General features: G+C 38.1%; 1 protein-coding gene across 8 annotated transcripts in view; it reads right to left on the reverse strand.

Moving 5' to 3' along the window:
• GSTCD (glutathione S-transferase C-terminal domain containing) overlaps positions 1-16,863 on the reverse strand; it is a 72,940-nt gene that overhangs the window by 55,100 nt on the left and 977 nt on the right. For 7 of the 8 annotated variants that reach the window (XR_011808825.1, XM_027456808.3, XM_038178413.2 and 4 more), the window contains 4 exons: positions 10,273-10,704; positions 7,531-7,989; positions 2,494-2,748; positions 1,711-1,804 (listed from right to left, as the gene is read on the reverse strand). Coding sequence is in view for 7 of the 8 variants with exons in the window: in XM_027456808.3 (XP_027312609.3) it covers positions 1,711-1,804; positions 2,494-2,748; positions 7,531-7,989; positions 10,273-10,683 (1,219 nt within the window). In the remaining variant the exon portion in view is untranslated. Of the gene's footprint in view, positions 1-1,710; positions 1,805-2,493; positions 2,749-7,530; positions 7,990-10,272; positions 10,705-16,622 lie in introns of all 8 variants that reach the window. The other variant, XM_027456804.3, reaches the window with a different exon arrangement.

Below are 16,863 nucleotides of genomic sequence, written 5' to 3' on the forward strand. Positions count from 1 at the left end.
AAGCCTATGGATTCACATGTTTCAAGGTTGATGCACACAATTTTTGAAGCCAAATATTTTAGAAGCAATTGAGATAATAGCAGCAATTTAGAAAGCTGGAGGATATAAAGAATGTAAACACGAGTGCATTGTCATCAATCAAATACAATTAAAAACTGGAGCAGGTAAACCACTTAGTTCTAGTGGTTTAGTTCTATTTTGCTTCAGAAATATGACTAAGTAAATGAAATGCAAATCATGATGCCATAATCTGTTGTTTTGCCACAATAAATGATCCCTACCAAAAATACTGAATGAAAAAAATTTATTTACGTGACTACAGTAGAATGACAATCATCAGTAATTCTTTTCTGTAGTGAACAGGTGTGACAGCAAGGTGGTCTAATTAGTCTTACAGACAGGCTGAACTATTCAATCCAAGAACTTTCACATACATATAACACAAATTATGACTATTTAATCTGAGATAGAACAAAGAAATAGTGTCATGTACGGTACTAAATTATCATTTGCCAGCTAATCAACCTTACTGTAGATAAAAAACAACGCGAGTTTTAACTGTAACATTCATTATTTTGTCTCAACTTCTATGAACATCAATAAAAGGTAATTTATTTCCCAATCACAGGGGTAATCTGCTTGAAAAACTTGAACTGCATTACTCAAATCCAGTTTAAAACCCTGTCAGGTTCAGTGACTATTTTCTTAGCATATTGGGCAGGATTTAGTAATAAAACACTGAGAATTTGATTCACGCAATAATAATTAGGTTTTACTAGCAGAAGAATCATTTTAGAAGAACATGAGACGTTCTGTATAAAACTGTGAACCTACTCATGATACAAGTGAGGGTTGTCATGGTTTTGTGAACAACACACAGATACAAAACAGAAGAAACCAACTTCACATTTGATTTTACGTTTATAAACCCTGTATCATGGATGGGAATACTCACTTGTTCTCACACAGTGGTAAAATAAAAAAAATAAATAGTATTTTGTGTAAGTCTCTACGGCTAAAGAACACAAACCCTTTTGTTCCTCGTAGAAAGGAGTTCCTGTCCACTAAGTTCTTGTGGTCTGGCAGTATCTACAAGACCTTTCAGAGGCAACTCCACTGTGTGGTAGAAGAGGTATTCAATATTCACAACACCAATGAAAACAACAAATGCTGTGGTAAACCTCTGTTCTCTGTAGAACTACAGCCACCGGGCAGCAGACTGCTCTGCAATTCAACAAAGAAAACAACCCCTACAGGGCAAGGAACACTGCCACAAAAGGGAAGACTGATATGTATCTTCCAAATTTTTCTAATTAAGATTATTTTCATCATAATGAAATCAGCTGCTACTGCTTTGGGAGATGTAGTCCATGTATAACATTCATGCTGATTATATTAACATCGTGTAGCCAAAATTTACTGCCCTAGATATAAAGAAAAGTTCAGGAAAGGGGTGAAGCGGTGAGGAAAAAGCCGAGGATTCAAGGTCAAACTTTATTCACAGTTTGGTCGTCATCTGTTGATGACCTAAGTCCTCATACCATGTGTTATAAACAGCTTGCATTTTAAAACAGATTCGAAACTGCTTACCTGTTTTACATAGCTTTGAAATACACTGATGAGAAGTGACATACATTCCTCTGAAACAGTTAAGTAGCTACACCAGAAAAAAAGGCACTGTTAAACACATGCATACCTAAAAACCCTTACCTTCTCCAGGACTGACTGCTGATGGGAGATTGCTCCAGTCTATAGTCCAGTTAGGGCATGGATGAGGAGAAAATTTTGCCTCAATACCGCTTTCCTATGTGAAAGAGAACAAAAAAAAAAAAAATAAGGCTCTGATCCTTTATCTACTGAAGTTGGTAGCAAAATTCCCAACAAATTTAAAGACACCAGATCAAACTGTATCACTTTCAGCCTAGGTGGAACTTAATAGGCAGATGACTACATTATTTGGGATTCAAATTATGTATTTCTCTCATTTTCACAGGAAAGCCCTGTTCATTTTATTTAGAAGAGGCTGACAGCCTCTGTGCAAAGAAATATGGAGAGTTATGGAACATGATGGAGATTTTTCTTTAACAAAACTCATTATGGATCTCAGATGTTCAAAGCTCAAAGGAAATAGCAAAGAAAAAAAAAAAGGCAGAAATGATAGAATACTTAAACCAAACATAAAAGCAACATCTTTTGTCATCTTTCTTTATACATACCTTTAAAAGAGGAAGATAATATCACAATTTAAACAAAAGCTTACTTTGATTCCTGAGAATTACTAACAGAGCTTTCCAGCACCCTATATTTGCTTGATTCCTGAACAATCAAATATTGTTAACTGAACAAAAAAAGTAAAATCCCTTCCAAGTCAACGCATATCAGACAAAATTCATTAAACTGTTCAAGGCTGTCAAAGACAGCCTCTGCAACCATCTACTTTGAATGAAGCTGAATATTACCATGAAATTAACTAATTAAAAAGCCTTAAATTACCATTAACTTAGTCATAGTTGGCCTTGGACCACCTATAAAATGACTGTCTTCATGCTCCTCTTCTAACTCATCAGGAACTGAAGAGAAGTCTTGTAGCTGTTCCTCTGGAGCAGGCATCAACTCTGGAAGCTGGAGAAGCTGCATACTGCATTTGTCAGCAGCTTTCTTTATTCCAGGTACTTCTTGAACTCTTCGATACCAACTGGATATCAGAGGCAAGTTTCGCAGATTTTTTCCTTGTTTTTTGCTGTGAACCTAGAAAAATAAATGGAAAGGTAACTTACTATTGTACAACTTTTCCTATAAGCCACAAACAGGAGGCATGAAGTATGGAAGTGAGCTTAGTTCCATGCTAAAACTCAACATGGTTACTCATAGCGTGCTGCTAATGAAAAAGCTTAGCTAGTTAAGAACTCTGGCCTGTCACTGGAGATGCCAGTTGGCCGTTTAAATGTCTATAATTCTCATGTGCTTTGTTGAGGGAAAGTGCTTACGTGGCCAATTTTAATCACAATTTAAGTCAGTAACAGGAAAACAGCATTTATAATAATATTATTGATTATCTGATATTTCCTAACAAGGGAATGATTCATTTTTGTTGGTTATCACAAAATCCAGTAATTTGCAATGAATGCTGAACTTAAAGCAAAGTGGCCTTCAACAGAAATTGAAATCTTAAGTGTATCCTAAAGTGTACAATAAGTCTGAATGTGATACACGTATTACAAAAAAAAGATACTCAAATCACAATTTTAAATGATGACCATCTAATCTTAAAAAGGATGCATTCAGTGAACTGAAGTAATTTCTGTTCACATTTCCAAATGTTTCAGAACATTGAAGATCATCCTCTTCAACTTTTTAAACTTCTCGTAATTCTCTTCTGTACCTGTGAAATACACAGCAAACCTAGAAATACTCTCTATGCACCTACTGCCAGGAGCTGGCTTTCCCAAGTTCATGTGCTAAGTCAACAACTTCCTACACTCCAGTATTTAAAATTTACACAGCAAACAAAAATTTATATTCCAAGACAGCAAAATGATGATATCATATATATATAGAAATAGATCTTTAATAAAATGTACTTAATATCACTATTTAATTATTCTAAAATAATTTCATTTTGTAATCACCCTGGAGACATCTCAGAGCTGCCTCACAGCTGTGAATTTGCCATGACAGTTCTTTGTGGGTAGCACTGAAGTATCAGTTTGTTCATTTCAAAGAGTGAAAAGGAAGAGGAAAGAAACTTTGAAAAGGTAACAGTAACTTTGAAATGAAAGGGCCAAAGAGATGAATGTTTGGGATTCCTCTGGTCCGCACCTTCCCTCAGCTGTAATAAAAAATCCCACACACCTACCTGTACACATGACTAAACTGAGAAAAAACAATTGAGAAATGTTATTTGTTTAGACCTTTGCTGGATCAGAGAACCCACAACCCACACATGGATTGACTAAAACTGAAGTTACTGCTGGACATTAAGAGTATCTTAACATATCAAAACAACACTCCTTTATTTCAAAAATAAGGAAAAAGTTACCTTGTACAGTGAAATTCATTCTGTAAAACTTTAGGAGTATGAAATGACTTTGTGGAAATGAAAGCTGAAATGTAGGTAAGCTTTTTTCAGGTTATCTCCCATCCTTGGAGGTACTCATAACCTGACTACACGTGGTCCTGGGCAACTCTAGGTGGCCCTGCTCTGCGCAATGGGCTGGACAAGATGACCTTCAGAAGTCCCTTCTGACCTCAACTATCCTGTAATGTTGCACATGCTTCAAAAAGAAAACTGCAAACCATGCTCACATGAAAAGTCCGAAAAGGCCAAGCAAAAATGGTATTCTTCCACACATCTCTCTGCACAGCGTGGAAATAGAAATTGGTAAAGAACACTTGACATGACACAAAATTTTAAGCAGCTTTCTTGCATGCTGTGTTTATAATGTTCTTAGGGTAATCATCAGTAATTAGTAATAGCTAAAGGAACAAAAGGAGGATGAACTGTAATTTTAATATCTAATGCAACATCGCAGTAGTAACAGAGGCAGAAATATATTAATTCAGTTAAGGAGGAAGTCTTTCGGAAAGCAATTCCAAGAGGCACTGTTACACTCGATAACAAGTGCTCTACATTGTATTTTAAAAAGTGAATGGTGGTTTCTCCCAGATGGAGAGCCGAGCTTTTGTTATTCTCCTATTAATTTTAAACGGTTACAACTAATAGGAAGCATAACAAGGCTAACCTCAGGAAGATAACAGAAATGGAATGAGGTAATGAAAAACAACTCTTCAGCTTCATTATCTTACTTTTGGTAATTCTAATTACAATCAGCTATGGGTTTCCTCACATTTATTGCATGATACTTTCAATACACCCATTGATGACTTCATTATTTAAACTCTTACAGCAAAGTGGAACTGCAACTATAACGATTTTTTAAAGACAATCCAGGAACAGAACAGTTCAGTGGAAGGGACCTTCAAAGATCATTGGTCCAGCTCCCTGACCATTTCGGGGCTAACCAAAAGCTAAAGCATATTAATGAGGGCATCGCCCAAATGCCTCTTGAGCACTGACAGGCTTGGGGAATCAACCACCTCACTGGGAAGCTGACATCCCAGCAAAGGCTGACTCCCCCAGCCTTTGTTAAATTGTTCATAGGGCCCCAAGAACAACATCCACTGATTTCTTCAGCACTCCAGGGTAAATCCCGTCAGGCCCCATGCATTTAAGCACATTCAACTGATACAGCTGGTCCCTCACAGTTTTGGTGGCCACAAATGGAAAGCCACTGCTTCCCCTAACACAGTCCTTCAATTCAGAGAGCCAGGAAGCACAAGTTCTATCATTAATAATAAAAACGGGGACAAAAAAAGGCATTTAATGCCTCCACCTTTTTGTCATCCTTAAGAAGCTTAAGAGTTTGCTCTCTTAAAACCCATGGCAGCAACCCTGCTGACTTTATTTTGCATCACTCCAAAAACTTGGAATTCAACTGTTTCATGATTTCTGTGGCCAAAACAGCCACCTCCTGTCACCTCACCTACAAAGCCCCCTCTACTCCCAAACAGCAGACCCAGAAGGGCACCGCTCAGCACTGGCTCACTCAGTATTTGTGACATGAAAACATCTTCAATGAGCTTTAGCAATTTTCCAGGCTCGCTTGTTGCAGCAAGTTTCATACAGCTCACAAGCTGCAGACTACCGAGGCTCAAGGATAACAGGAGAACAGCAACAAAAATCTGGCGTTCTCAGCTGCTCATGTATCTGCAGAAAGAGTTCAGCTGGATGCTGCAAACAAGCACCCAATCCAGGATTCTTCTCATACACTGCACCAATAAATCAAACATTACTATAAAAAATTAAAACTCTTCTTAGTTAGAAAAGGCCTTGCAAAAAACAAAAACATCTGAAATACTGTAAAGCATTTCAAATAGGTAGGAGAGCATTTTGTCTTAATGGTTTTGGTTAGCACCATCCATACAGAAGTTGCTGTTAATCCTTAATTATGTGATTTGCAAAACACATACACAAAGCAGAGATGAATTAATAATCATTTCTGTTAAATAATTAAACATCTTAATCCACAGGAGGACACGTTGATCTACTTCTGGACTCCCACATTAGGACCATCATACAGAAATCCACTGAGGATAATGACCTTGGTGAAAGAAGTTACAGGGGACATTTAACACATAATAATGTTTGTTAGTGATTGTCTTGATTTTAGAGACTTTTTTTTTTTCTTTTACCTCAGAGAGACCGACAGTATCTTCTCCAGGAATTCCATTTGTTTTTTAACACCATAAGGCAAATTTGGCAAAACAACTTATATCAAAATGCAAATACTAAATTCATTCAGAGCTCTTCTTGGCAACAGACACCGTGTTTTGCTATCAGTCTTGTACAGTACCTGCAGGAATAGTGGTCGTAGGCAACTTCATTGCATCCTTTTATTGTCATATGAAATACAGTTGTTATTTCCTTAATTCTTTTCTGTGTTTACATCCTCATAAACCCAAGTGCACAGATTGTGCTGAGCAAGACCCTTACGCAGTCTTCCAGCACTGTAAAATTGACTCCGAAGCTGAGCTCAAGTCACTTGCAGCACTAAGCTTCTTTCCAGAGGTGAGAAAAAGCTGGGGCAGAAGGAGGTGGGGGGAAGATAATCAAATCTCTCTGCTTTACTGGGCTATGCAACATGTTTTCCAAGGAATTTCTCCTTTCACTGCAGTAAACAAAGGACCTTCCACAAACTGCAGAGACCAGTTTAGCAGTGACAATACCATGAATGACAAATGTCAAAAGTACACAAATGACAAAAATTACTGAGGTTTGAGGTGCTGAGGCACATCTCAAAGAAGATGGATCCCTAGACACATTTCCCTTCTGAGCAGTGTCACAGTGATCAGACCTTACTTGGAGAAGAACACAGACCAAGCTTTATAAAAATAAAAATAAATAAATAAAGACCCCACAGAACTGCACAGAAGAATAAAAGGTTTGCTGATATGAAGGTATTATACTGTCCTACACACTCATTTTTATCTACAGATGCGCAAAGAAGCTGGCTTGTTTTATGGGAGGGCCTGATAAAAAAGGGATTCATTTGAGACAGACTAAAGCAGTGCTGTCTCCGTAGGAATGTTTCGTCCCAAATGTAAGTGTAATTTTTAGGAACTAGAAGAAAAAAACAGCAGAGATTAAGAATGTCAGCATACTATGTAGAAAATTAGTAAATCAGAAATCATTGCATCCTGTATTTTAAAAGAAAATACGTGCAGACAAAAACCCTCTCAAGAGGACCTCAAGAAATTACACACCAATCACACAAACAAAAGAGTTTTTGGAAGTCTACCCTGGCCAATACCTGAGTGTCTCCTCAGCTCCTATATATGTAAGGAAGTCAAGGATTTACAACTCCAAAAAGCCACCACGGTCTCTGAATCTCCTCCTATTCACTGCCTCCCTTACAATTCTTACAAAAATACATATACACTACTTCATGTTTGCAGAAACAGGTGTCTTACCAAGAACTGATGGATGCACGGCAGAAGCACTATATCTGCCAAGGTAAAATAAAGCCCCTCTGCAAAAATGTGGTCCAAAGGCGGAAGGTCAGAGGTTTTTGTTCTCCTGATGACAGGGGCCTCTCGGAGCGCATTTGATGTTTCCTGGACATGCAGCTTGGAGAAAGCTACGCTCAGTTCCAGACTTGGAAGCGGATGATTGTCTACCTCCGCTGTTTTTCCTTCCTCTGTCGCTTCTTTACTGAGTCCAGGCACCGCAGCCTTAGCACCTGCCTTCTGTTGTTGAAGTTTTTGCCTTCGTATTTTGTCATCGTTGTGCACTCGGACAGGTTCTCCAAGTTTTCTTTCAAGCTGTAAAATGTCAGCAGGGACAGCCTGACAGTGCTCGGGAGATGCCGTCAAAAATCCTTCAACAGCCAGAGGTATGCTGATCTCACAAAGTCTGGTCCACTGGCTAACCTGTCAGATAAATGTACGTAATTAATGTCTCTACAAGTGGAGAAAACAAAATCCAAGGTACATTTTTGCCCATTTGAAACAGAAAAAACTCCAGCCAAATGTGGTAACTCCAGCTTTAAATAAATCCTTTGATCATCTTAGAAGCTAGGATAGTCTGTGTTACTCTTGCAATAGCAAGTTAGGAAGCTGATTTTTATATATAAAACCGGATGAACAGTTATCCAGTATAGCAGATTTTTATTCCTTATTATTGGCATAGGATTAGGGTGGCTGTGTAACTCATGAGAAGGAAAGATCTGAGCAATTTATAGAGGTCATCTCCAGCTGCTGGTGATAGAACCAGAAGATGACACAAAACAGATTTTGAACACATGTATTTTACATAAATTCTTTATTAGCACCCTTTTTTTTTTTAGCATGCAACATCAAGAAACTTTAGTCTAACCAAACAATACCCCATTTTTTTCACATTATCATTGTCCTGTTTTATGTCTTAGTATCTGTACTTAAAGGTTTTAGAACCATAAAATTTTTGTCTTATTCAGTTTACCCACTTAGCAGCAACTTGAAACATGGAACCCAAGTTTTCTAGCAGTCCCAGGAAGAGATCAGAACCAGAGGTTTCTGGAAGATGCCAAGGACAACTTCTAAATGCTAGTACCCAATGGGCTAACACAGGGATACACTCCTCCAGACCTGCTCCTCACCAACAGGGATGAACTGGGTTGGAGGCGCAGCGATCAGATGCAATCATGGACCTCAGTGACTGTGAAATAGTGGGGCTCAACCCCCCGAGGGGAGTGAGCAAGACAAGGCTAGAGAGATGAGCAGACTGTGAGGCGATAAATAGGCTGAAATGTCAACTCAAGGAGTAGGGGCTAAGGGTTCACACTCTACCTGAAGGTCAGGGACAGGTGGAGCTCTTTAGGGGCCTGTGCTGAGGCTAGGCACCCACTACCAGGCTTCTACAGAGAAGACAGAAACAGGCTTTCTGTGCACTGCACCGCAGGAGAATGAGAGACAAATATCACAGACTGAAGCAGAGAAGGTTCCAGATTGGCACAAGGAAAGCATTTTTCACCATCCTGAGCGTTAGACCTGGCTGCTAGGAAAGGCTGTGCAGCCTCCATCCTTGGAGGTTTTTGAGACTGACTGAACAAAGCCCTGAGCAACCTGCTCTGAATCTGGCATTGATCCTGGTTTGAGGTGTAGGTCCCTTCCTGACTGGATAATTCACAAGTACTAGTTTATCATCTTCATTCATGATAATTTGAGCCAGTCACATGGAATCAGCTGCACAACCTTACATCACAACGTGTTTTACACAAGTACCTACTGAACTCACAGACACAGTCAGTACAGTACATTAGTATTATAAGTTAAACTAAATAACCATCTTTAACAAAAAACACATAATATTTGTAGTCAGAATCTTTATTTTGCTTTTCCTATTTTTCCCCAAACAAGCATAGTTCAGTTAAATCCAATTTCCCTTTACTCTTCAAGGAAACACTAAACATTGGCAAGATTCTTGAAGTCAAAAGATGATTACTCATAAGATGTAAAACAAGCGTGGAAGGTGATAAATACAGCAGTGACTACTGTCAATAAAATTGTATTTGTAGGGCTGTGACAAAGCTGGCATCCAGGGCAAAATTTTCAAAAGTGTTTTACTTTGTAAAGTTACAATTTACTTTGCAAAGTTACAATTTTATTCCTGCACTCTCCATAAACCCAGAACTGCCTCTTACTTAATTCTCAAATTCCACATTCTTCAAACAGAATTAATGATGTGCAAAGTACACAAGATCAGGTCCTTATGACATGCTTCAAGAACTTGTAGTTGCTGCAAGAATAGCCACACCTATGACTCCACACAACACCTCACATTTAGAAATCTGACCTGAGTAGATAAAGAACGTGGCATTCTGTGGAAAATTAACACTACATTAGGGATTTTTTAAATTTACTTCAAACTGGAACAGCCATACTGCGTAACTCATTGAAACTACACTGACAAAAAGAAGGAATTCATAGAATATTCACAGACTAGAATATTCATATTCAAGCAAAGGTCTGCCCCCGTTTAAATCTTAAGGTTCTTTTTGTGCTGCTAAATAGCTACATCTTTAAAAAGAATCATTCTTCACCCTTATTCCAAAACACAGACACTTCTCCTGTGAGCAAAAATCTCATTTACATCAACACTAGAAGTCTACATCAGAGTATTCCATTCTTTTTCAAAACCCCAATTATATAACTAAGAGAATGAGACGCACTCACCTCAGCACAGGCTTTTAAGCAGGTCTTCTTAAAGCCCAGGAGTTCCAAAACATACTTTTTAGATGGATCAGCCTCATATGTTTTCTGTATTATATGCCTTAAGACAACGGCAAGCCCAGCTCGACAGAACTTGCCATCTTTCGCGACAACAGCAGGTAAACAGCAGCTCTGCACGACCATAGGAAGCTGGCATCTGGAGATTAAATGGACCTCGAGATCGCCAAGGAGGTTTTTTGTCACAAACTGATTGTCCACATCTTCACCAGTCGGCACTAAGAAAATTTTGAATAATTTGCAGTCACAGTAGGACAGCAAAAACAGCGAAATAGATGTATGAAGAGGAAAGATGCTATCTTTGTACTCATGAGACAAACCCAAATATAAATGTTCTTCGGGGATGCTATCTTTCATCTTCCTCCTGAGCTATAGTTCCTGAAACAGAAATCAGAACACAGTCATAAAAGAATACACAATTGAGAAAAAAAAGAGGGTTTGAAACAGTGGTCATTCCACTATCTGCTAAAACTGATTTTAACATAAGATACCATTAAAGACATCCTGCCTGAATAAATGGACTGCAGGACCTTCTTGAGAGGAAAAGGTTTCACATACAAGCTGTCACTTCACACATAAATCACTGACAGGGAAATGATTTCTGATACCAAGCAAAACATACAAAAAGAAAAAAAAAATGATCTCCTTTTAAACTTTTAAAGTGTATAAACATTTTATAAGAAACCTTTTTTTTTTTTTTGAACAGTCTCCCTTAACATTAACCATCCATTATTGAAAAAATATATTCCTGAGCACCTACCTAAACCAGTCAGTTTTATAAGACACAGACATCTTTCTGTAACTGTTAGAGCATGTGCACACACAGGCTACCTAGGCCATCGGAAATAACATTGCTTTCTATATCAAAAAATCAACCTAGCCTAGTGAGATATTAAGTGAAGGTCAAGAGGACATGCAGGAAGGAAAAATAAAATCAGGAATGCTATCTGAGCACCTCAAATACAAGACTACTTTAAAAGTCAAATACAATAGTAACATAGCTGAAATCAATGTCTTGTCATTACATTAAAAACCTCAAACTCAGTTTTCTTGTACTTTGTTTAAAGTTACATTTTTCTTATTAAACCATCCCATACCAGTTTAACATAAAGCAATGATGCAATCATTTTTCTGCACCACCGCCTAACGAAATTCTCCATTGACTTATACACCACAAATCATATTGAACAGCTTTAGGCACTAGGTGGCACTCTTAAAACAATCATATAGAATAAAGCTTCATTTTTATATTTTTAATAAGAGAAAGAAATCTGAATGTTGCTAAGAAATGCCAGTATATTATATATATATATAATTATGAACATATAAATACATATATAAAAAGCACAAGTGACATCAGAACAGAATCAATCTTTCAAATACCTGTATAGATTTATAAGGTCTCTGTACAGTTATGTAGCAAAAAGTTTTTTGTTTTAAATATTCAGAATATCAGATTTTTTTTTCCTGTAGATGTGCATCAGATGTATTATTTCATATCAACTGTCACTGGGACAAACCAATTGTTCAAAGACAGGCAGTTGAAGAATAAAATCAAGTCCACCTGACTCTAAATGGAAATCATAATAATGACGGTTACACAGAAGGATTTTTCATCTGCTCCATCACATAACTTCGTCTCAAAACAACAGTGGCTCAACATACAAATCCTGTTGCTTGTCTTTAATTAACACACCTGCCACAAGAAGAATACAATAATACAATAATTAAATATCTACTTTCCTAAAGGCTAGTTTACTTGGTTAAACCTTGCCAGCATATAAATCGAGATGGATTCAATATTGTAACCAACTCTGTGGAAAAAACGGTATAGTGAAATAACTGTTGAGGAGATTAGAGAAGAGCTAGTCTTACTTGCTAAATCCATAGTTACAAGCATTTAAACTCATATCCCTGACTATAAAAACTTCTTTCATTATTAAATGGTACCCTTGATATGCATTATTATTTTCCGTGGGAACTCACAAAGTACACAAACCCCTTTTTTTCCTGGCTACTCTAGCCACTCAGACATACACATTCACCTTACAAATCACCTCTCCTATTTTATTTTATTATTTCTGGTTCACCTTACTGCACAGGATCCTTCTATAAACTCTTACATACTTTTTTTTTTGCTGTATAGAATTGCTGAATATTTGGGTAAATTCTGATGAGGTTTCTAGTTCCAAAGCATTATTCTGTTACTGCCTTCTGTTCTTATAGAATTGTTATTTCAAATCCAGCACTATGAACTTCATAAGTAAACCTTGTAAACTGAGGCCCTTGCTCATTTACCTCCAGAGTAGCAGCTCTGAAGCGCAAAATGATAGAAAGGTTTGGGTTGGAAAGGACCTTAAAGACCCTCCCATTCCAACCCCCCTGCCATGGGCAGGGACACCTCCCATCAGACCACGTTGCCCAAAGCCCCATCCAGCCTGGCCTTGAGCACCTCCAGGGATGGGGCAGCCACAGCTTCTCTGGGCAACCTGTGCCACTGCCTCACCACCCTCACAGTGAAGAATTCCCTCCTAATATCTAATCTAAATCTAAATCTAAAGCATAATCTAAATTTAAAGCATTATCCCTTCTACTATCCCTACGTGTCCTCATAAAAAGTCTTCCCACATCTTTCTTTAAAAAGGATAATATTAGACTAAAAATAAATACCTGAAAGATGCAAAACTAGAGGTACTACTAAATCAGGCTACTGATTGAAATGACAAAGATGTCCTGCTTTGAAAACTGGTGGATGAATGGCTTAACACTGTCAGAGTGAATTCTCCTGCAATCCCTTGAACAAAATTACTTCTACCCAGCAGCAGTAACAGATAGCAGCTGTCAGTCTGTCCGAGAGACAGCGACTGATTGGAAATAATGACTTGTTGGGTATTGGGCTGCTCCGTATTCAACCCTGTAAATGCCACAGCTGACACCATCCTATTAATCCATCTGTCTCCTTGAAGTTTGAAATTTAACTTGAAATTTGACCCGTCAAATTCAACTATTCTTACCCTCAGGTACAGAACTATTCGGTGGAGAAGCCACACAAACCAGACAGGCCAACTCTGGTGAATCTTGCTGAAGCAGGATAAACAGACACCATCCAGAGGTGCCCATTCCGTGCTCTTGACATCCTTGGGACAATGTCAGAGAAGGGGAATATGCATGCAGCCGTTTTACCTTAATCCACAGGATCTGAATTTAGTCATCTTCCCTAACCGTTTGAGGTAAAATTCTGGATTTTGTGCTGAAGCAAAGGTATGCTCAGGAAAGGTGTGTTTTTCTGAATACCTTGAAGAAGATATCTCTGGACCAGACAGCTTGAGGGTGGTTATTAACTTCTTCAAAACTCAACAGAAGCAACTTTTTTATGAATATCCCCAGTAATTTACTCCTCAGTGACAACATGGTGAACTATATCAGAGACTGAAATACTGAACTACTCTTTTCTGAACCTAAATGAACTTTTATGACGACAAAAAGAACACAGATCACAGAAACTATGATGCTCATCATCAACTTAAGCAGTACTGTGCTCAAACTGTAAAAACCAGAACAGTTTGCTGAATTGACGGAGAAGAAATCATTTTGTGGAGGGCAGAAATGAAGGGTCAAGACTTCCCTCTCAGACAAAACAGTACATTCACTGGTTTGAATTTTTACCTATAAAATAAATACTTGAAATGACAGTAACAATACAGCAACAATTAATCATTCAAGTTGGTAATTCAGCTAAAGGCCCTGATGCTGCAGGTACTCACAGCACCTGCACTAAGGAGTCTTTACAATATAGAGTCCTGTTTTTTTCAGATATAGTCCCAACTTCTCACATTCCACACTCCTACAACTTTTCATACCAAAGTCCCTTTTTCTTCTCAAACTGGAAGTATTAAAGCACAGACATTGGTTTCCCAGAACCACACTCCCTGTTCTGCTGCTGAGATGGTCAGTTTACATCCGAATTATTAGACCTATTCTGTGGAGTGGAACAGATTGTGTTTCTAATTATGGTCCACTTAGGACAATAATACTTTCCTTTTTCTGCAGCTAACCTTCAAGGGATGAAATGATGAGCTCTACACAGCAGGAAAACAAAAGAAGTATTGGCCATAGAGCTTCTATTTGCATCCACAAAACAAGATAGGGATGTGATGATTGAAACAGAGGTTGGTCTGACTCTAACTCTCCATGCCTGCACCTGAAAAAGGTCTGAGGAGAGTCACTACAGTGAGAAACGCAAAAAGCACTGCCTTTGGCAACTCTTCTCCTTTTTATTCCATTTCAGCACTAGGTTTCCTGAAACAGTTGGAAAGTGCATGGAAAGTTATCATCACTGATGTAATGAATACTTCGTCCTTACACTGTTATCACCAGTCAGGTCCTGTCTATTCGCCCGCTTCATCATTGACAAGAGCCACATATATTTCATTCGTACTATTAAACATGGAGAGTTACTCAAATTATTTTGTCAAACTACTGCATTTGTTTCAATCTTAGAAGATCAGCTGTCTCCACAAAGAAATGCTAAGCTTTTTCTTTTCTTCCCCTCTCCTGTGTAGTACTGAGTATACCATGGGCATTTGTCACTTATTCTACTCTCTCTTGAACTGACAGCTGGCCTCATAATCATTTCATCAGCCTGGTCTTTTTCAGTCCACTTTCCTAGAGCTGTATCAAGAATAAAAGGCAATAGATGTCCTCCCCTTCTGTCCCTTAAACTCTTGTTTAGCTTCCTGCTTTTTCTCCAACTGCACTACATCTCAAATTCTCCAAGTGTTGCCCTACAAAGGAAACACGCATTGAGAAAGACCGTAGTAAGCCAGAATTGGATACATCATGAAAACACTCTTACTGCAACAGGTACAGGTATGGTGGGGCAGAAAAAAAGGAACTACTTAGAAGTTGTTTCTAAGCTAATTCTTAACACTTACAAGATCCCAGTGAGCAAGGGATTTCTTGTAGTCTTCCTTTAAGAACAATCAAAAGCTTATGGAGATTGTTTTGTGTTTTTTTTAAGCCAAAGGTTCAGCCTATTGCACATAAGATATTTCAGGTGGCCAAAAAATAACAGTTAATTTTGCTCATAGCTATGTGAACAGCCAAATGGCATTCTGAATAAATTAAGTCTCTATTAGATTCAGTTTCTTTGCAATCACAGAGCTCGCCATGCACAGGGTAAACACAGAAGAAATGCTAACCTTTTGGGAACTTCTTACTTCACCACGAAGAATAAAATGGCCTAATTGGTGAGGAAATCTTTTGTAAATCACCTTTTGCCATTTTCCGACTTCTCTACACAGTTCTCTTTCTACCTGCTTCAGAAAGCAGTGCTAAAAGTTCCCTTATTTTCCACAAAACGCTTAGCTGAAGATGGACAGCATAATTTCTGGACTGTCACACGCTCTCTGCAACGGCTGAATAACACACCTAGCTTGGTAACTTAGAAATATTTTTAATTCACCTTGAAAGTTAAAAGATTTAGCCTAATTTAGAAGTTTCTCTTGCTCTTAATTTTCTAGACATCAAAAAAATCACAAAAAAGATCACTGACTACCTTAAACATTTATTCAGTAAATTTTCTTTTTCAGCCTCATATACAGAGTGACCACAGACAAGCCACCTGCACGTTGAAGGGCCTATATATTCTATTATGGGGTTCAAATGGAAGATTTTCCCTGTCTCCATTAAATATTTTCTAGAATTACTAAGATGAAAGCAGTATTTTTAAAATATTAGAACAGAGATGCTTAGGCAATCATCAAGACTGTCAGCATTCACATTAGCCAGCACCAGGAACCACAATTCTGTCCTGGAAACAAGCTTTGCCACACAGGCAGCTGAACCGCAGGAAACATGCACTACCACTATTGAGGATCTAACCATCAAAGCCTGCCCTAGTCCATTCTCACATTCAATTCTATATGACGCTAGCAGATGCCTACCATAAACACCTATAAGTTCCAATTTATTTATATAGCTTGTTACTGTAAAAACTTCTACGTTCCATCATCACAACAGTAACTGAACGTCTCAGACTTTCTTCCCAATAGCCTTGCAAGGTGGAATTTTCACATATTTCCATTGTACAAGCAAAAAACCTGGAGGATAACCAGCTTATAGCTCAACATCATGCCAGAAATCTGTACTAGAGCAACCCTAGGAAAACATTTTTCTTATAAGATTTTTGTTATGAAGTCCAGTCTTATGAATAAAATCAGGCTAAATTTTATTCCAGATGAGTCTCCCACAAAACGTAAACCCAAATAAATCTGTCTGGAGTCCTGTGACTTTACCTTTGTTTCCTTAAATTGTTTCTTGTGAGAACATATGCAAGGCCTTCTGCACAGTCACCTCAGAGAACTGTAGACTCCTACGCTGCCATATCCCACCCCCTCACATCTTTTATTTTAGAGAATTCCTCCTAACGTCTTGTCTCTAAGCACAGACATTTATAAAAACCTTGTTTCCTATGTTATTTTGTTTCTGAGATGTTTATCTGCACTATTTTAACTCTATAGAGTATCTTCCTTGTCA

Source organism: Anas platyrhynchos, chromosome 4, assembly GCF_047663525.1.
Source record: "Anas platyrhynchos isolate ZD024472 breed Pekin duck chromosome 4, IASCAAS_PekinDuck_T2T, whole genome shotgun sequence".
In the NCBI taxonomy this organism is placed as follows: domain Eukaryota; kingdom Metazoa; phylum Chordata; class Aves; order Anseriformes; family Anatidae; genus Anas; species Anas platyrhynchos.